Genomic DNA, 21,303 nt, shown 5'->3' on the forward strand with positions numbered 1-21,303 from the left:
AAAACAAAAACAAAAATAAATGCAAAGTATGCTCTAAAACTGTGACACAACTAATCCAAAACTATTAAGGAGGAATTAAAAGAAAAAAGAAACAATTTTCATTATTCTCATATATAATACCTACAAATGGATGAAATGATTTAACCACTTACTTGTCTTGGTGATAGTTCTCAGAAGCAGGACACACACACACACACACACGCACACACACACGCACGCACACACACACGCACACACACACACACACGCACACACACACACACACGCACCACTGATATTCTGTACTTCCACAATTACCATCTTTTGTTAAAATTTTGAAATTAAAATCAGTTTCCTTTTGTTGTATAAAAGAGCATACCAAATAGAACCAAAAAGTTCAACCCCTTTGATGTTCTTTGGTAATGTGCCTAATTAAAAATAACTAGGCTCTCTAGTGCATAATTACACAAGTACCTAATACTCTATATTTCCAGTCAATTTTGTTTCAAACATAAATATGCACCAGAAGTATGAATGATCGACATACTACTCCCTGCAGTATCTGGACTGTTTCTGAATCAAGGCTTTTTCTTGAGCTCAGTATTTGCACTACATTTTCCTTGCTATGCAATCATCTCCCAGTTGGACAATTAATAAGTGCTTTTTCTCCACAGCCCTTGGCATGTAACCTCGCTTACCCTGTGTTTTAGCATGCACTATATACCTTCTTCACTCTGACTGGTTTTGGCAGTGACCCACAATCTAAATCTCTTTCCTCCATTTGATATAAGTGAAACTATAATTATCTAGGGGTAATTTCAAATTACTACTTCATTCCACTAGCAACTGATGAAGATTAGTGGTCTTGCCTTGCATCTGAGTAAGTCAGCAACATAATCACAAGAGAACTCAGCAGGCAACATTTGATTCATGTGAACTCAATTACTTCTGTCAAACACATTCACTTCAATAAAAAGCAGAAACTTCCAAAATGGGTTTTTGCTAATAATTTTGTACTCAAAAAAATTTCATATGACTCTTAAGGGGCAAAAATAGCATGAATTTCATCAGAAATAATAATAAATAACAAGTAGGAAAACATACTTGTATAAATGGATTTAATACATTATTAGTTTCTGAAAGAACATTTCAAAGAAATAAATTTGTATACTTAAAACAGTTTATTATTGAAAATATGGGCATAGAAGTAAGTCTTAGAAAAATAAATAGATTCTATATTCTAAATTAATACAATAGAAACAAGAGTTTTTGTTACCTCATTAAAAGTAGGGTATTATGGGAAAGGTAGTTAATTTCTCTTAAAGGAAATTAAATAAAGGGATAAGAAGATGATACAGCATGAGTTGTTAAACAGACAGAGATTCCTGAATTACTTCTTGGTTGTCTTCTGGATTGAAATCATATGTTAATGAGCTGCCTAGCATTCTGAGTCCTGATTGTTTAGTCTCTAAAACTACTTGTGTCAACTCCATCATGCCCTGCATCTCTATACCAGGTCACATGAGCAACTACCTGGTCATATCCTAGTACAGGCTTAGTAAATACTAACATATGATGATCATTACAACAGATTTATTCACGCTTCAGCTTCTTAATATAGTTATATCCTTAATTAAATCCCAACATATTTTGATTAGCAAAGAAACAGTAATTAAATGTAAGTGTATAATAAGTGTATATTATAAATACATTTCAGGATGTGATTTCTAAGGTCTAAATCACTAAGATGGTCTCTATCACAGTTAATATGTCATATGCCAACCATATATGGTTTAACACACAGAACTTGAACATTTGGCCTGCTGATCTTAGGACTAAGAAATGACTGGTTTAAGAGACACTTTGTCAATTTTGTGACTGAAGAGACTTTCTACAAATAAATACAAAGGTTAAAAAAAAGGAAATCAATACAGGGGTACCTGGAGACTCAGTTGGTTGAGCGTCCAACTCTTGATTTCACCTTGGATCATGATCTTGCAGACATGGGTTCGAGCCCCACGAGGGGCTATGCACTAAGTGCAGAGACTGCTTGGGATTCTCTCTCTCTCTCTCTCTCTCTCTCTCTCTCTCTCTTCCCCTCCCCGCTTATGCTCTCTCTCTCAAAATAAATAAATAAACATTTTAAAAAAAGAAACCAATATAGTAGTTTGCCTTTATCCACTCTTTTGTTTTCGGTGTTTTCAGTTACATGCAGTCAACCACAGTCCAGACTCAGATGATTCTCCTGACATACTGTCAGAAGTTCAGTAGTAGCCTAATGATAGATCACAGTGCCTACATCATTGCCCTCACTTCATCTCCTCATGTAGGCATTTTATCATCTCACATCATCACAAAAAGGGTGAGTAAAGTACAAGATATTTTAAGAGAGACGTCTCATTCACATAACTTATTACAGTATATTATTATAGTGTTACATGTTATTATTAGTTGTGGTTAGTCTCTTACTGTGCCTCATTTAAACATTAGACTTTATCACAGGAAAAAGCATAGTATATATAGGGTTTGGTATATATGCAATTTCAGCCATCCCTGAGGGTCCTGGAACGTAACCTCCTCAGATAAAGGAGCAGTAGTATAATTTTAAAGCACAATCTTCTTTTATACCTTTGCCCATTCTATTTTCTCCTGAATTTACTTCTCTACCTCTCAACTTAAGGTTTCTTTCTTATTTCTTAAGATAACCTTCAGCATCCCTGCCATCAACGAGTGTGTGATCTAGTGGGAGTAAAGACAGTCATTAATGAAATAATAAATTAACAAAAGATGCAATATCATAACTCTAAATGGTTCAATGAAGGGAAGATATAGAAGTAAATAACAGAGAGGCCTAACTTTGAAGAGTCAGGGATAGTTTCCCTGAGGAAGGGGTGTCGGAGGACACCCCTGAAGGATTAGTATGAGTTAATCAGGCGTGAAGTAGATACAAGAATGTTTCAGGGCAAGAGAACAGATTCATAGAACAAGTAGTATAAGTCAGCAAACTGCTCTTGAGAAGGTGAAAAAAAGAAGCCAGTGTGACTAGTGCAGAGAGAAGAGGAGGAAGCATAGTTTAAGAAGTGTCTGGGGCAAAACCATGCAGGATCTTAAGTTACTGGAAAAACTTTACCTTAATAGGCAACCATTGAAGTACTTGAAGTTTGTGGTGGGGTTAAGTGGGGACAGCGAAGGATGGGTGTGCGAAACCACGAGATTTGCATTTTTGTAGAGGTGATACACTCACATGGCTCAAAAATCAAACTATTAAATAAAGTCATTCCTTATATTTGAAAGTAAAGTTCCAACAAGACATACTTATAGATTGGAGGAAAAGAAATAGAGAAAAGTGGATGATTTTAAGGGACAGCCTGGAGGTGATTTCTATGAATATTTTGTGATAAATAGGACCCAGGTAGCGAGTAGGAAGGAGATGTTAGGAATGCTCCCTAGATTTCTGCCCTAACAAGAATAGTTTAAAAACATCAAGATCCACATTTAATGGTTTGAAGATAGCATATTAAGATCACAGAATTATTTAAAGTTATGATGGAATTTTATATGCCACACACAGGGACATTTACATTTGCATATTCTTATTACGTGTAGATATAAATGTCTCAGGAATATCTGTGATACCTTAATTCTCCAAAATAAGCATTCAAAACTTATTTATTCATTCAATGAAGTAGGTTATTTATAGGGTAAACATTTGAAACTCCTCATAGAGTGGCCACATGCCATCTATATTTTGGAAAACACCAAGAGGCACTATTCAAACGGACTATGTTGTGTAGAACACCCTCTGGGGCTGGGTAGTTCACTATTTTCATGACCCTACAACCTTTGTTCCTATTACCAGGGTAAGATAATAAATGAGTTTAGACATACCAGCCTAGTGAAGTTTTCTACAATGTAGCTAGCCTCTCTGATTTACCCCACTGTCTCTCAGTTAGGTTTCTAACTGAGTGTGGGAAGAGAAAGATATGCATTGAACGCCTGGATTGAGAAACATTCTGTCAGAACACTACTTCCCAAGATACTTTCATGACAAGCATGTAGAGAACGTTTTAATCCCAGCGAAATAAATAATTAGCTTCTAAAAAGGCAGAGGTCTTTTATACCCTCGGTCCATCTGGATGAAGACAAAGGTCACTGTGTTCTGCACTGAACTGACCACATATCATTCTCTAAAGTGATATAAACAATCAAATATAGCGTGTTGCTTTGTAATATTAGAAAATGAAATTTTAAAAATGTAAGATTTATATTATAAATATTTTAAACAAAATAATGAAATGTATTCAACGGATTATGCCTAATCTCCTGCTTTGATTCTACAATTACATATATCTTCACGTTAAACTCAGAGAGCTGTTCAAAAGAAAAGTTAAGATAATGTTAGTTAGAACTTTCCTTCACATATAATCCCAAATAAAATATAATTAACTTCCCTGGAAAGTTAAAAATGATTTCCAAAACATAATTGTGATTTAATAAAACTTCGCATATATGTATGTACATATATAAAGGTATAGAGAGTTGTAGACACCATAAACTTAATTGTAGATGATATTGTAGGAATACAGAATATGAGCTGATGAGGAAAAAGAAGTTTTCATTTATTTATTTTTGAGAGAGAGAGTGCAAGTGAGCGAGGAAGAGAGACAGAGAGAGAGAGAGAGAGAGAGAGAGAGAATCCCACAAGGTGCAGATAGAGCAGGAGAGAGAGTGCAGAGCCCGGAGCAGGGTGCAAGCTCATGAACCGTGGGATCATGACCTGAGTCAAATTCGGATGCTTTCATCAACTGCACCACCCAGGTGCCCTGAAAAAAAATTTTTTTAATGCTGCAGTGTGTTTCTAGAGAGAAATAATTAATCAAAATCATTGTGATTTACAGGTAATTTCCCTAGTTTTCATCCCCTGGATCTATAATCAATTTACAGTCAGGCCTGAACAAACTTGAGCAAGTCTGATTCACATTATATAGTGGATTTTGAAAAAAAAATGTACTTGAAGCTACCAGGCGGGATAAGGGTACTTCTCGGCATTTGGTTTTCTCTTCAGTTAATAAGTCTCATTACCTATTTAGCATGTGCACAGCATGGTAGAAAAAGGTTCATAAGGATGAATGAATTTTTTTTAAGTAAAAATGTTTTCTTCCTCATAAACTGTTCTTCACTTTGACATAAAGTACAACCCTGTTCCCCAAAGCCATTGACAAACATCTAAGTTTAACTCACCACTTTGTGGGCAAAAGAAGGATATTTTCAAATGAAGGGGATAGCATACATGATCACATTTCAATTAAGAAAATAAAACAGAAAAAAAATTCCCCAAGTATAAATTGATTTGAAATAAGCGTTTTGTGTTGGCTCCATCTCCAAAGTTATTTTCTCAGGTACTACTTATTATGCATTCAATATTGACTTGTAAATTTTTAAAAATTTTTTAATGTTTATTTATTTTTGAGAGACAGAGCACGAGCAGGAGAGGGGCAGAGAATGAGGGAGACATAGAATCCGAAGCAGGCTCCAGGCTCTGAGCTGTCAGCACAGAGCCCCACATGGGTTTGAGCCCATGGACTGCGAGATCATGACCTGAGCCTAAGCTGGACACTTAACCGACTGAGCCATCCAGGCACCCCTGACTTGCAAATTTTTAAAAGCGAACTTGTAATAACAATTATATGTGAACAACACGCTGACCAGCATTTTCGTATGGGGTTCATATGGCTGAATTTATTTCTGAAGAACTTTTTAAAGGCAGTTAAAAGCATGCCAAACAAGTCACATCTAACACTTGCATTTCAATTTTACATAGCAAGGTAAGGTTACTATTTTCTCTTCGTGGAGAGACAATACTTTGTAGCAGACAATACTCACACTAAGAAATAATCCTTTGGTTTGAGTTGCTCAAGATAAAACTTCTGAAAGTAAAATGAATATGAAATACTACACTGCAAGTAAGACACTCTGTGTGTATTATGTATATTCAGTAAAATATTACATTAAATCTTTGATCGTTGCCAGAAATTTTAAAATTCTGAGAAGAGAGAAATCAAACTTGAAGAGAAATAATCTCCATAAATTAGCAAAGTAAAAGGTCATCTGCTCATAATCATTGGAGGAAATACATATACGTGATCCAGCTGGTGCAGACAGTTCCTGCCGATCTGCAGGCAAATTCTTACCTTGACAGGTGCCATTTTTCTCCTCATATCCTGCCTTGCACATGCATTTCCCGATGGGCACCAGCCACTCCCCTTCAGCGCTGCAGTGCATTTTGGGTGGTTCGTCTGTCACAGAATGGTTGACACAGGAACCTGACACTTCAAGCAACTGCGAGGAGTCAGCTCCAGTGATTGTGTCAGGGAACACAGCCAAGTGACGTACCACAGAAGGGCATTTTTTATAGTACACACGCACAGAAACCAGAGCAATGCAAGCACCCACATCTTGAAAGGCAAGATAAAATCCTTTCTTGCTTAGAGGTCCTACATCTCTGACCTCTGTATTCAGTTTCATAACACGGTCACCAAGATCAAGCTCTGTAAAGCTTTCATCAGCAGCAATGGTATCAATTTTGATGTACTGGTTTTCCTTGATGTTTCTCCCATTCTCATCATCCGACTCAAAGTAATACATGTTAAAGGTTTCCTTACAGGTTCCCAATCCTCCAGGAAGACTGTTGCAGTCACGCAGAGTAAACTTGAGTTCTATAAAGATTCTGGAAGCACCTTCATTGGAAATCCAACTGGTCAAAAGCCAGTTATTCTGATTCTGTTCCATAACTTTGCATACTTGGTATGTGTGGATAGGGGCATAATTTTCATCAACTTCGCCAATCTCTTCCCACTATATAATGTAAAATAGAAAGAAAATTTTTTTTTAATATTTACAAAATAGCTAGTAAACATAGTCAAAGGAAACTATTTCAGATCTAGAAATTTCTGCCGCCTTCCTCTATGGTATCAGAAGAGGAAGCTCTATAATGAGAACTTTAAAAATACCTTTTAGATTAAGTAAATTAATAGCACATTAGTCACTGTAACTCAAAAGTTAACACACACACATTTCAGGGGAAAAAGAGCATGTATTTCAGAGAAAAAGAAGAAAACTTCATGTGGGTGCAGTTAACAAGCAGTGAAAGGATGTATATTTGGAAGAAAGTGAAGTATAAAAGCTAAGGAAGTAGATAAAATGTGACAGAAAAAAGAAGTACATTAAAAAAAAGACAACAGTAAAAAAGCAGTAAATATGGAAAAGAAGGGATAAAGAAACATGTGAATCCACATTTATTTAATTCTGGCATGTTACAAATAACACATCAATGTAATAAAATGTGAGAGAAAATTCATTACTTTAAAAATTAAAAATAGATGCTTATTTCATTGAACCAATCTGTTTAGGTTCTTTTGCAAATTGGATAGCTAAACTTATTCATAGATTTATCTATGAAATATAAGCCTAGAGACAGATATAAAATAGAGACAAACATTATATATGAAGAGCCTTGTCATTTTGAATACTGAGTTCTTATTATATCCTGGGAATGCATTAATTCTTTTTACCAACTCATTATTTTATGAATAATGACATTAAGAGTTTGGAATATATATAAGGTATAGAAAAAATTAAGCATGATTTATATAGCTTCCAAAATATTAGGTCAAAGAGATCTAAACTTACCTCTTCCCCAATAAAATTCCAGCTTTTAGACTTTCAGTGTACCATAATCACTTTCTAAACAATATAGAACCAAGTTTTTATTCTCCATAAGGATGTTATTATAATTTAAGGAAGTCTTTTAAACTTGTACAGAATCTGTGTACAAAACTGTGTGTGTGTGTATATATATATATATATATATATATATATATATATATATCTCCTTAAAAATGACCCTGAAACACAAAGAGCATTGAAATCATACTGACTTTCAATAAATCCAGAGTTTGATTTCAGACTTTAAATATTATAGATAATAAACTTCATAAACTTCATCTCTTTAGACATGAATTTAAATAGAGCATTATTTCTTGATTCTGCTCAACTGACAAAGATGTGAAAAATGTGGAGTCACAAGGGATGCACATAAATCGTGTACCTCAGATGGTCCCTCTCAAAATTCTAGCTGCCATCAGACAAGCATAAGTAAAATGTGCTAATGAGCAAAAACTGCTGAGCTCCTTAAATTCACAAGAGAAAGACATCAAGATTTTATCTTAACCACTTTCACATCATGGTGTTATGTGAAGCCTTAGTTCTTTCATTTAATCTCACTTTTGTCTTCTCTCAAAATGTACATAAACTCTACTTAGCCTCGGATTTCCAAAACAGCTTTCTATTTCAGCAATCTGTCACTAAACTATTTACATTAGCTTCCTGAAGTGATCCAGCTATAAATCTCTTTATTATAAATGGTTACTGAATGCCATTATTAATATTTCATGCAAAAGAGCACATCAACTAACCAAATAAAAATAATACAAATGATCAACTTACTGTACCAAAACTAAATAGATATATATTCTTTGAATTAGTAAAACGGAAAATGGCATTAACAATTTTTTTCTCTGAAAAAAAAGAAAATCAAAATGCTATATTATCTGTTTTAGATTATTTTATCACAGTCTTCCAATACAAAACACAGATTTCAAATCTTTGACCTTAAATCATTTACAAAAAAAAAAAAAAACTATTTCTGCATCATATATTCCAATAGAACACTGCTAGCAAGTAGGAGGAATTGGACAAGTAAGAGGAATCAGAGAAACAGCATCTTCCAGGATTATAAATTAAGCAATTCACAGTCTTTGTACAAAGTCCAAGGTACCACAAATATTATTAAAAATGCAAGCCAAGCAGCACTTGACAAGACAGCTTAATAGTTACTGCTTCAGGTGATAATTTCAAAGTATGTGCATAAGCAGCTACTTCTCCGAATATTCTTAATTAAGAAGAGAAGAACTATAATTTTCTTTGATGTTATAATCTATCATGGTGGGATTTTATTTATTTTTCTTTTCAAGTGTCCAAAATATAAATGGAGGCTCACATTTTCTATTTTTAATGAGGGAACAGAAAGACTTTAATTTAAATAATTATAGCCATAAGCCATTCAGAGAATCAACTGGGTAATACATACATTTTCCCATAAATATCTGCTCCTATGTACAGCAACATGCTAAGAAACAGACAAAAAAATCATTTATTTTGGTTTGAGTAGTTGAAATAAAACTTTGAATTCTTACAAGTGTTCTTCCTTTTTAATACCAAGTGGGCCTCTTGCTGTCCTCAGCAAAAAATAATATCAATGAGGAAGAAACAAAGGGGGTGAAAAGAAAGTAACACAAACCAAGAAATTAAGAATGTGGCAGGTCTATTCCTAGACACTTTGGCAAATGTCATGTCAAGGAAACTGTAGTGGTTTAATGAAGGCCACAGACAGAAAACATGGTATTTTGGGTTCAGTTTTGTTGAATTGTTATGATCCCATGGTTTAATAAAAGTATTTGTTGCTCCTTGATTACTACAAGCAATGTGCCTGGACATTTGGGAAACACGATCACTGCAATATGGTGGCTGTAGTCCTTTCTTCAGGTCTGGCCACTCCTCAAGAGCCATCCTCCCATCCCACATTTTTCTCTACGTTTGTTTCCTCCTTACTCACATTTCTTTGTTTTAAGATTAAAGAACTGGTTTTACACAGTCAGCTTAGGCTGACTTGATTTCTTTCCCAGATGTTTGGGCTTGCTCCTTTTCCTGCTGGAAATCTCTAAGTCAGTTGCATTCCAATTCTATGCCTGACCTGGCATCACAAGCCAGCCATAGTCATCAGAGCAGTGGCGAACAAAAGGACTTCTTTTAATATCCATATGTGTATCAAAATAAACATACAAAAGTTGGAGTTACAGACTTTTCCTACCCAAACCATTAAGAACTACTTTTTTTAAAAAAATTTTTTAAACGTTTATTTATTTTTGAGAGAGACAGAGACAGAATGCGAGTGGGTTGGGGCAGAGAGAAAGGCACAGAATCTGAAGCAGGCTCCAGGTTCCGAGCTGTCAGCACAGAGCCTGACACTGGGCTCGAACTCAGGAGCTGTGAGATCATGACCTGAGCCAAAGTCGGACGCTCAACTGACTGAGCCACCCAGGAGACCCAAGAACTACTTTTTCCTTGACCACCTTTCTCATTGGGCTAGTAGGTTTCTTGCCCCAAGCTCTGATGGTCTCTTACCTTGTCAGCGAGGCTCCCATTTACTATCCTCTAGCCTATACTTCACATCTCTTTCCTTCAGAACTTAAAAGTACTGTCTCAGGACACACAACCCAGCTGGCACCTTCCCTTATATTCCATCTTCAAATACACAGTAGGAATCATCATGTGAACAGTCTCGATTTGGACCTTGCAAGTTATCAGGGGGTGCTTATTGCCCAGTTCTGTTTTCAATATTGTGTTTCTATGTATCTTTCTTCCACAGAAGGAAGTAAAGAGACCTAAATAGAAATATGTGATTGGTTTTGTACGGAGGAAATATTATCAGCCTGAAGCCCCAGTTATAATCTCTGCTCTTACCTTACGTAGATACATAAACCGAGACCCCACCACTGGCACTGGTTACACAAACTATAGAGAAAACTGAAACTCTCTATTCCAGTCATTTAATGTCTAATATACAATATTAGAAGGGATCTTAAGAGATCTGGACCTACTGTTAATTTTAGAAATGAGAAAATTGAAAACTAGACAAAAGAAAAGATTTTCTCAAACTCACAGATGACAACCCTGTCCATCTGACCATCCCCTCTAACTGTGTCTACATCTGTCTTCTTCTTGGCACATTTCTGTCCTTGGTGTGAATATTTGTGTGTGGGATTCCTTGATTCACTATCATCAACTGCTACCCCAGTAGGTAAAAATGAAATTCACATTTTTTTTCAGCATCATATAACTATAAACTTTTCTTTTCTTCTTTTCTTTTACTCTTTTCAATTTCTTTCTTTTCCTTTCCTTTTTTTCTTTCCTTTCCTTTTATTTCTTTTCTCTTTTCTTTTCTTTCTTTTCTCTTCTTTCTTTGTTTCTTTATTTTCTTTCTTTTTATTCCTTCCTTTCTCCCTCAGTATACACACACATATATATGTTTAATACTGAAACACAAATATGAGAGTAGAGATTTAGTTGCCTTGTTCTCTACTATATCTCAGAGTCTGATACCACAGGGCACAGATTAGCACACCTGATAAATATTTCATATGAATGAATATCAAACATGTATACATTCCTTAGCCCAGAGATCTGCTAATTCAAAATATGAAATAATTCAAACATGGTAAATAAATGGTTGCATGATTTGTCTTCTGTGTTTGTTTGAATAATGATACAATTTGTTCTGTGTAAATTGTCTGAATTTTATAAATTTAAAAAAGAAAGACAGCTTATAAATTCATGTTTTTTTGAAAATTAGTCTTCAATATAATAAAGATCTAAGCATTTAAGACATTTTCTTTATTTTAATAATTCATACAATTACTTTCAGTTCAGTGTTGTATATCAACCTGTAGAACTATTTTTCATTAGCATCACATTTTAAAATTTTAACATATAGATCAGTTTAGATATCTTATTTTTTACCATAATATGTTTTAAAATATTGTTTTCACTTTTCACTCACTTTCTTCACTATTCTACACATATATACAAATTAAATTAAAAATCCAGAATATAGCATATCAGTTAGTGGCACTATACTTTATTTCATATTTCAGTCAAACAATATTAGGACTCTCTTAGTGATCCTCTTTGGCAGAGTTGTATAAAAATACAGTTAAGAATCAATTACTTCTAGTCTTACTCTGAATACCCAAAGTATAACTTTGTAGCAATATCTTTACTACATGTTTCTTTGAATATAGGAATAATTGCCTATTATCCTTTAATATCACAATATTTCATATGATGCCTTTTGGTTTTTTTTTTTTGTTTATTTACTTATTTATTTTTAAGACAGAGAGAGACAGAGCATGAGTGGGATGAGGCAGAGAGAGGGAGACACATAATCTGAAGCTGGCTCCAGGCTCTGAGCTGTCAACACAGAGCCCAACGCGGGACTCGAACTCACGAACTGTGAGATCATGACCTGAGCTGAAGTTGGATGCTCAACCGACTGAGCCACCCAGGCGCCCCAAGTATGATGCATTTTGAAATGCTCCAAAAAGAAATTAATTCCAGGCTTCCCATTATATTTAAAATACATTTAGATGTCATCTGCTATGATTTGCAGCGTGTGTGTGTGTGTGTGTGTGTGTGTGTGTGTATCTGAGTGTTATATGTTTGCTAACTTCACTGAAAGGAATCTAATCTAAAATTACTAATTAACTGTTGTTTTTAAAAGAGCAGTACCTTTCCATAATCTTAGAAAGTGCCTGGGAAATAGTTTGACAATGTGCCCAAATTTGGAGGTAAGGCACTTAACCTATTATAACTAGTGAGCAACACATTCCAATTGTTACCTCATAATATGTTTACTTAAAGTATAGAATTTCTGGAAGCTTCCCGCTATGCAAAAATCAGAGGAAATACAATATAAAATAATCATAAACTTCAAACACACTAATGATGTTCATTATTTCATGTTATTTTTTTCTATTATTTTGGTCTACTATACTGATTAAAATTAGGCAAAATACATTCAAGTAAAGACCTAAATGAATTTTTTTTGTTTTGTTTTACCCAGGTGCATAATTAACAATTACTAATATTCTTTCCCATAACATTTTATAAGACTTACTATGCTCACATAAAATCATTACCTTTTTCCTCTCTGTTGGATGTATAATTGATCTCACTCGTCTGGTGTGCCTGCAAAAGTCAGCCATAACCTAAGACATTCAATCCAGGACATTTCCTCTGAGAAAAACTAAGCCAGAAAATCCTCAAAGAATTAAGTGACTTAGGAACAAAATTAATGGCACAAAAAGTGAGGAATCCTATTATTGTTGGGACAAACTTTTTTTTTTAATCTGATAGTTATTATTAACTTTTGATGTGTTACTATCAACTACAAACCATTCCTCATTAGGAAGAAATACTGTATTATTATGACTGGTGCATGTTGGGCATAAATAGGAGGTCCTAGTGGGCCTGCCTGTTCAATGGCTGCCCCATGCTTAAACACAGAGTCAAATAGGAGATCAAACTTCATCTTGGGTCATAATGCTTTGAAAAACATTTTGTTGTAATTCAGATGTAATCCTCGTAGATGTTAAAACCTCTCAACTAATATAGTACAGGAAGAAAAGCTTACAGCTACAGTGAGTCAACTGACATTTGAGAAAATTAATATTCTCATTACACACCACATGCATGACATAATCGTAAGGAACACAACTACAGCATTTTGTAGATAAGTAAACGGAGCCTTAGAGTGATTGTCATACTAAGCAGTGCCACATTAATATGTCTGACATTGTTTTCTCCTATTGAAGGGATAAAGTTATAATGCATAAATTTTGGTGGCACTTGAGATCATTTTAGCCAACAAAAGAGAAAACTTGTCATAAACTAATAAACTAGGTAATTTTGTTTTCAAAAGATAAGATTGTGGGCTGTTGTAAAATTACAACACTCATCCTTCCTTGATCAATTTCCTGAATTTTGGATCAAGACCATGCACAGTCCTTTGAATAACAGAAGCATCTTGGTTTTTATGCACAATCATCAGGACAAAATTATTTAAAAAGAATAAATACATACCATAGAGTTGCTGTTTCCAAACTTCAATTTATCTAATAGCTATGGTTCTGTAGTAAATAAATATGACAAAATATATAAACTTTCTACAAAAATAATTTCAATCAACAATCTTATTCCATTTCCTCAATAATATCTTAGTGGAAAAAGATTGCAACAGATAGGCATTTGATGTACTTAAAACATCTTTAAAATTCACGAGTATGATATAGAAATACTGTTGGAAATGGCTCAGTTAATTTTCTGTGTAGGAATAAAGGTGAAGCCAATTACTTTATTGCCCATGGAATAGTACAAATATTTATGGGCTCAAACTCAATTCATGAAACAAATTAAAACACTTGAAAAAAACAGAAATTAAAATTTCAAGTTTATATGAATATTTTCATAGGGAAATCCATAGACAATTGAGAATCTGTACACAGCACTAAACACGAATGGCAAAGAGTACATTTTTTTCCCCTAGAAAAATAATTCAGTTTTTTTTCTTTTCTTTAATGCTACAGTCAGTAACTTTTTAAAAAGGGAAAGAATAAATGAAAAGAAAAAAAATGAATTCTTCATTTGTTAAAAAAAAATATCCAAGTGCAGAAGAAATGAATTGGAGAGGGAAAAATCAAAAGGACCATATTAGACAAAATATTCACAGAAAAGGTCATGATTTTAGCAAAAATTAGTACTTCCTAGTAAATACTGTGATGAACATAATCTAAAAGCAAAATGTATATATCATGATTGCTTATAAATGAATTGTTATTCCTCATTTAAAAAGACATATACTAGGGGCGCCTGGGTGGCGCAGTCGGTTAAGCGTCCGACTTCAGCCAGGTCACGATCTCGCGGTCCGGGAGTTCAAGCCCCGCGTCGGGCTCTGAGCTGATGGCTCAGAGCCTGGAGCCTGTTTCAGATTCTGTGTCTCCCTCTCTCTCTGCTCCTCCCCTGTTCATGCTCTGTCTCTCTCTGTCCCAAAAATAAATAAATGTTTAAAAAAAAAAAAGACATATACTAAATAGTTTCATATAAAATAATAAAAAAATGTCGTAAATACTTCAAGTTTTAAAATCTGGCTTTTTTCCTTCAAAAATTCACTTAGGAAAATGTATGGTCAATGGTCGATGATAATTTAAAAGGTAGCTAAGTGGGTAAGTATGCCTGAAATTAACAAACTAATAAACTGAATTAAAATCTTAAATGATCTCATTAGTGTTTCATTAAAAAGCAGTCCCATTAAATATGGTGCCTGTTATCTAGTTTGTCAGTGATTTTGTGCCATGAGCTATAATTTTAAAAGAAGCAAATAAAAACAAATAGATTTATAACCCCGTGATCTAGTTTAGGTCCATTTCAGTTACACTGTAAATGAACATCATGCTTAAGCTACAGTGGCTTACCACTATCTATTTTCTATCATGTTATACCAAAAGATGGTCGGTCCAACATTTGGTAACATGTAAAACCGTGGGAATATTAATAGTCTTTCATGTGATATAACAAAAATGTTTATGTTACAATGAAAGTTCTATCCTTTCTAAAGAAATGCCCATGATCTCAATTACATACTTACTTAAGCAAGAGTATATACTTAACTATGAATATTTTAAGATCTAAGAAGTCATATGTTTCTCCTGTTTCAGGATTTCACAGTGGACACACACATGTGTACATAAATACATGCACACACACACACACACACTAAAGAATTCCTTCATGACAATCTCTGTGAGATGTTAGAAATGGTCTTCCTAGTGTTATTTAAATGTATATGGTCTCCGGGCGCCTGGGTGGCTTGGTCGGTTAAGCATCTGACTTCGGCTCAGGTCATGATCTCACGGTCTGTGAGTCCGAGCCCCGCGTCGGGCTCTGTGCTGACAGCTCAGAGCCTGCAGCCTGTTTCAGATTCTGTGTCTCCCTCTCTCTCTGCCCCTCCCCTGTTCATGCTCTGTCTCTCTCTGTCTCAAAAATAAATAAACGTTAAAAAAAATTTTTAAAAAAATAAAAAAAATGTATATGGTCTCAATAATACTTAAAATTTCAGAGTGTCATTACTAATCTCTTTAATATAAATATTGTCCTCTCATAGCAGCTAAAAATTCTGTGGGGAAGCTTTCTTTTCCAAGCAACATGAAAGTTTCAGTAAATGGGAAAAAAAAAGAAACTATTTTACTTGGGATTCAATTTAATGAAAATAAAGTATATTAACCTTTGGTGCACTTAATGTTTCAGGCAAAATAGATACAATTATATCCTTGCTATTCTGGCAAGAAAAATAAAGGTTTCAGTAAACTATCTGTGACTCTGGATTATTTATCCAGCCTATAAAATATATCAGAACATATAATGTTGTCCGTATTCTCTAGTCTGGTCTCATTTATCCTGGTCTCATTTCTCAATAGATAATATTGCACTTATGGTGTAGGCCTTGACAACAATACTCATAAATCAATTTCAATTTTCACATTAATCATATTCTTGTAATCAGTGGCTATTCAACACAAATTTCCATCCCATTTTTTTGTTGTTGGGAAACAGCCACAATTTAAGCTTCTTCAAATTTGAAAGATTATATTGCCATAATGTGGACTAAAGTCCAGTGAATTCTCTGGCCACAACTGTATTAATGAAATTCTGTAGAAATGGAGGCGGTCTATGTTTAGCTTGTTGTCCAGTCTAGAGCTTGAACTTCCATAGGGAACAGTTTTACTGTTCAGAATCCCCGTGCTTCTTTCTTTGATATGGAAATAAAAGTAGGAACAGTCATATTTCAAAATATGAGTCCATTGCAAATCCCTCCTCCTGCATTTGTTGAGCCTTGTCTGGCCAATGAATTGATTTAACAAAATATAGCTCTTTGAATAAAAGCACACATTTCTTTTTTTTTTAATTTTATTTATTTTGAGAAAGAGAGAGAGAGAGGCAGAAAAAGAGAGGGAAGGACAGAGAAGGGGGGAGAGAGAGAATCCCAAGCAGGCTCCAAGCTCTTGGCATGTACCTAGTCATGGGGCTCAATCTCATGAACTGTGAGACCATGACCTGAGCCAAAATCAACAGTCAAGAGTCGAATGCTTAACCAACTGAGCCACTCAGGAGCCCAAAAAGTACACATTTCTTACCAAAAACTTAACATGGACATTCAAAATGTTTAGTGATAGTTCTAAAATGACAATTTCAAAATGTCAGTGTCTATGTTTACATGTTTTTGATCATTAGTTTAATGCAAATTTAATTTTGAACTATACTATAGACTGGAAATTTATAACAAGGAACACTATCTGAAGACAGGGATGACTAATCTTTACAGAAGCTATTTTACCTATCAATTCAATCTAAATATTTTTATTGAATTTTATTAACTCTGTAATTTGGAAATAACTCTGAAAAATGATTTTTCTAAGAATTCTAGGCAAATATGAAATCTTTACAGCATTAGTGGAACTGCAACAGTAGAGAAGATAAATCTTACATTTGTTCTACCTACTTGGGTCTTCTGCCCACATGTTTTTCTTTTCTTCTTCCCTTCATATATTGTTTCTTTCTCTTTGTTTCATATATTATTTCTTCTCTCTCAAGAAATTGTCTCTTTCTTAGATTAGTAACCATAAATGGGAATATTGAAATTAATTTTGTACTGTGATTTTAATCTTGAAATTAAAATAAGTTATTAACTGCCTTTTTATCTGCTTATCAATGCAATACCCTTCACCAGTATATTCTAGTAGTTGGAAACATAACAGGAAAATCTAGTTATTATACAGATATAGACTTTTTTAGTCTAATGAAACCTAGATGTTATTTGACACTTCCCTATCTACTTGTAGATGAGCAAACAAGACTCTTGATATGATAAAAAATATATTCATAATTACAAGAAGTAATTCTCTCTTATATTCTTTTATTCTTTTGTTTGCTATACAACTGATAGTTCACCCGGTGTATAACTAACAGTTCTTAATGACGATGGCTCAGTAAGCTCCTGGGCATCTCAAGCTCTTTAATAATATTTCTCCATTCAAATTTCAGTTGGTTATACTTAAGAAAGAATAAATCTATATACAATTAAATGTGTGTTTATTAGGAGAAAAGTAGGCAGGTATAGAATCAAGTTTTAGAAAGGTTATAAGGAACAAGGAATCTTCTATGTAGCTGCTGGGAGTATGCATTAGTAGCCAAATTCAGGGAGCTATCTGGCAGTACGTGGCAAATTATTATTTTTTTCACTAGCATTTTCATATGTGACTGGAAATACATATGTCAAGATGTTACCTCCCACATTGTTGGCCAAACATTGGGGCCAAACAAGAAACAATGTACATGCCATTAATAAGAATGAATAAAATGTGTTATATTTATACTATATAACATTGTACAAGAGTTAACATTAATTCCTTTATGTGAAGTTCACAAATACATGATATGGGGAAAATGAAAAATTTTTGAAACACTAAAATTTTAACTATACTCTTAAACATAAATAAAACACACATATACACATGAGAGAGAGATAGAGGAGAGAATTGAGAGATATAGGGATGAAAGTGTAGGATAAAATGTTACATGATTAGAGAAAAATATCAATAATGTTTGGAATTCAGATATATCTGACTTCAAAGCTCATGTTTTAATTCACTACATCATGATGTCTCCCAGAGGAAGACAGAGTTTGTGTGAAAATAGTCATTCCGATGCAAACTAATAAATGGAGTAAAAGAAAGTCACTCTTCTGGTACTTCCCAAGGCACAGCCATATTTTTTTTTATTCCCAAAATTCTACTCTGTACTTTATTTTTGTTTCTTTTTAACTCTGAAATAAAGCTAAAGTAGTTATTAAATACTGTCACTCAAAGTACTTTCCATGCAACTAAAATCCCACTAAATATTTTGTGGGAAGTAAATGTTCTTAATTTTTATTTTGTTTATTTTTAATTCCAGTATAATTGACATACACTGTTTTATTAGTTTCAGGTGCACAAAATAGTGATTCAACAATTCTATACATTACTCAGTGCTCATTACAATGAGTGTACTCTTTTTTTTTAAGTTTATTTATTTTAAGGGGTGCCTGGGTGGCTCACTCGTTTGGGTGTCCGACTTTAACTCAGGTCATGATCTCCTAGGTCATGAGTTTGAGCCCCACATCAGGCTCTGTGCTGACAGCTCAGAGCCTGGAGCCTGCTTCGGATTCTGTGTCTCCCTGTCTGTCTCCCCCCACTCGCACTCTGTCTCTGTCTCTCTCAAAAACAAACATAAAGAAAGAAAGACAGACAGAAAGAAAGAAAGAAAGAAAGAAAGAAAGAAAGAAAGAAAGAGAAAAAGAAAGAAAGTTCATTTATTTTTGGGAAAGAGAGAGAGAGAGAGCAGGGGAGGAGCAGAGAGAGAGAGGAAGACACAGAATCTGAAGCAGGCTCCAATCTCTGAGCTGTCAGCACAGAGCCCTACACAGGACTCAAACTCACAAACCCTGAGATCATGACCTGAGCTGAAGCTGACTCTTAACCGACACACCCAGGTGCTCCACAATAAGTATACTCTTAATCCCCATCACCTATTTCACTCATCCCCCCACCCACCTCTCCTCTAGCAACTACCAGTTTGTTCTTTATAAGTAAGTCTATTTTTTGTTTGTATTTCTTCCCATGTTCATTTGTTTTGTCTTTCTCTGATTGCCTTATTTCACTTAGCTTTTTACTCTTTAAATCCATCCATGTTGTTGGAAATGGCAGATTTCATTCTGAGTAATATTCCATTGTATACATATATAAACTACATATTCTTTATCTATTCATCTAAGGATGGACATTTGGGCTGCTTCCATATTCTGGCTATTGTAAACAATGTTGCAGTAAACATAGGGGTACATACATCTTTGCAATCTTTTATATTGTAAACAAATGTTTTTAGCAAGGCAACTGTGGAATTCTTCCTAGTGTATCTTTTTCTAAGATATTAAAATCAAAAGCTTTGAGAGCTCTCTACATATGTATAATCTGCATAGTATACACATCTGTATAGTAAAGCTAGACAGTAAATTATCCCATTAAGTATATATATTATATAATTTTCCACACTCATTGCCAAAGAACTCATTTATTTGTAACACATATGAGCATTCTGCTGAACACTCCACAGCAAATATTTTGGGAAATTCTAAGTTATGGTTTTGACTGACAATTGCTTTGTTGTACCTACTCACTAGGATGCCATATTATAACGTCTTAAATTCTGGCTACTCCACTGTGACATATTTTTCATAGTACCTAATTTATATTCCTTTGTCAGTTTACATGTCTGTATCCTCCAACTGATTACACTCAATGACAAAGAAACTTGTTGTCAATTGCATACCCCCAATGTTTAGAATTATGCCAGGAGAGTTGTATAAACTCAACGCATATCTACTGAGTGTACATACATACGAATGAAAGAATGAATAAGTGAACAAATGAATGAAAATAGAAACAGCCATTTGATTTACTGCTTTACTCAGTGATGTGCTGGGACCTACAGCAAGGGAACAGAAAGAACTTTCAAGTGAGTTATTTCTCTTTCCCTTTTCTAGAAGCAATTTAGTCAGAGAACACTTGGCATGTCAACCCTGAAATGTTGCCAGCCTTTTGCTCTGGCCACTATTTTATTCCTCTCAATAATAACTCCCACCAGAAGAATGGCAAGGAAAGAGAGAGAAGGTTAAACTGAATTCTGTCAAATGTTGTTAAGAGTTGGCAGCTCCAGGAAAGGTTTTATACCAAAGAGAATTGAATCTAGTGGAAAAGGAGGCTACCTGAGTCACTGTGAATTTCATTTATCTGTATTTCATGTATCTCTGTTCCTAATTATCACTGGTAAGTGACAAGTCGGCAAGCCCATGGAGGTCTCAGAAGGTTAGAAAATTGTATTAAATGGTTAAAGCCCAACATTTAAAAACATCAGTGATTCATGCAAAGCACAGTGTATTTATTTCATGTGATGTTGAGGTTTGCTCTAACTAGCTTCTTTTCTTTTCTCATAAAATAAGATATAATGGTATCTGAAATTTCTATCATGACAAGGTCTAATTGGTTAGGCTAAATGTAAAGTTCGAATGCTGGAACATAGATTCTCTTTCACTCACCCCCACATCCATAAACAAACAAACAAAAAATGTATATATGAGCCCCTACTGACTGCAGTTCACACAATTTGGTTCACCTGGCCCAAATGAAGAAGGTAAGTTGTAAGATGAAATACAAAAGTTTCTTTGCTATATATCTGATAAACAAGATTTAGAATCTCGGTAATTTTTCGATTATATTTAATTGCAACCCTTTTAAAAAGTACATCAAATCAAAAAAATGCTAAAACTTTAATAATTCCAAAAATGTAACAAAGTAAATACTTATTGGAAATTTTTAAAAAGCAGAAAAATGTTTTATAGATCTCAAGATGCATAATGAAATTTTTTGCTTTAACTGAAAGTCTCAGTGTACTACTTCTAAGTCACAAGAATTTACAGCCATGTTTTAAAGCTAACCACATTATAGTATCATCAAGGCAGAAACACTCTTGTTAATTAAAAAAAATTAAATGTTTTCTTTA

The 21,303-nt window shown here is 34.2% G+C and overlaps 1 protein-coding gene across 4 annotated transcripts in view; it reads right to left on the reverse strand.

Moving 5' to 3' along the window:
• EPHA5 (EPH receptor A5) overlaps window positions 1-21,303 on the reverse strand; it is a 341,103-nt gene that overhangs the window by 261,486 nt on the left and 58,314 nt on the right. For all 4 annotated transcript variants that reach the window (XM_047091371.1, XM_047091369.1, XM_047091370.1 and 1 more), the window contains exon 3: window positions 6,171-6,834. In XM_047091371.1, coding sequence (XP_046947327.1) covers window positions 6,171-6,834 — 664 coding nt within the window. The remainder of the gene's footprint in view (window positions 1-6,170; window positions 6,835-21,303) is intronic.

The sequence above is a fragment of the Lynx rufus genome, unplaced genomic scaffold, assembly GCF_022079265.1.
Source record: "Lynx rufus isolate CCGP_SWC_20201006 ecotype Redwood Valley unplaced genomic scaffold, mLynRuf1.p SCAF_3, whole genome shotgun sequence".
Lineage (NCBI taxonomy): Eukaryota > Metazoa > Chordata > Mammalia > Carnivora > Felidae > Lynx > Lynx rufus.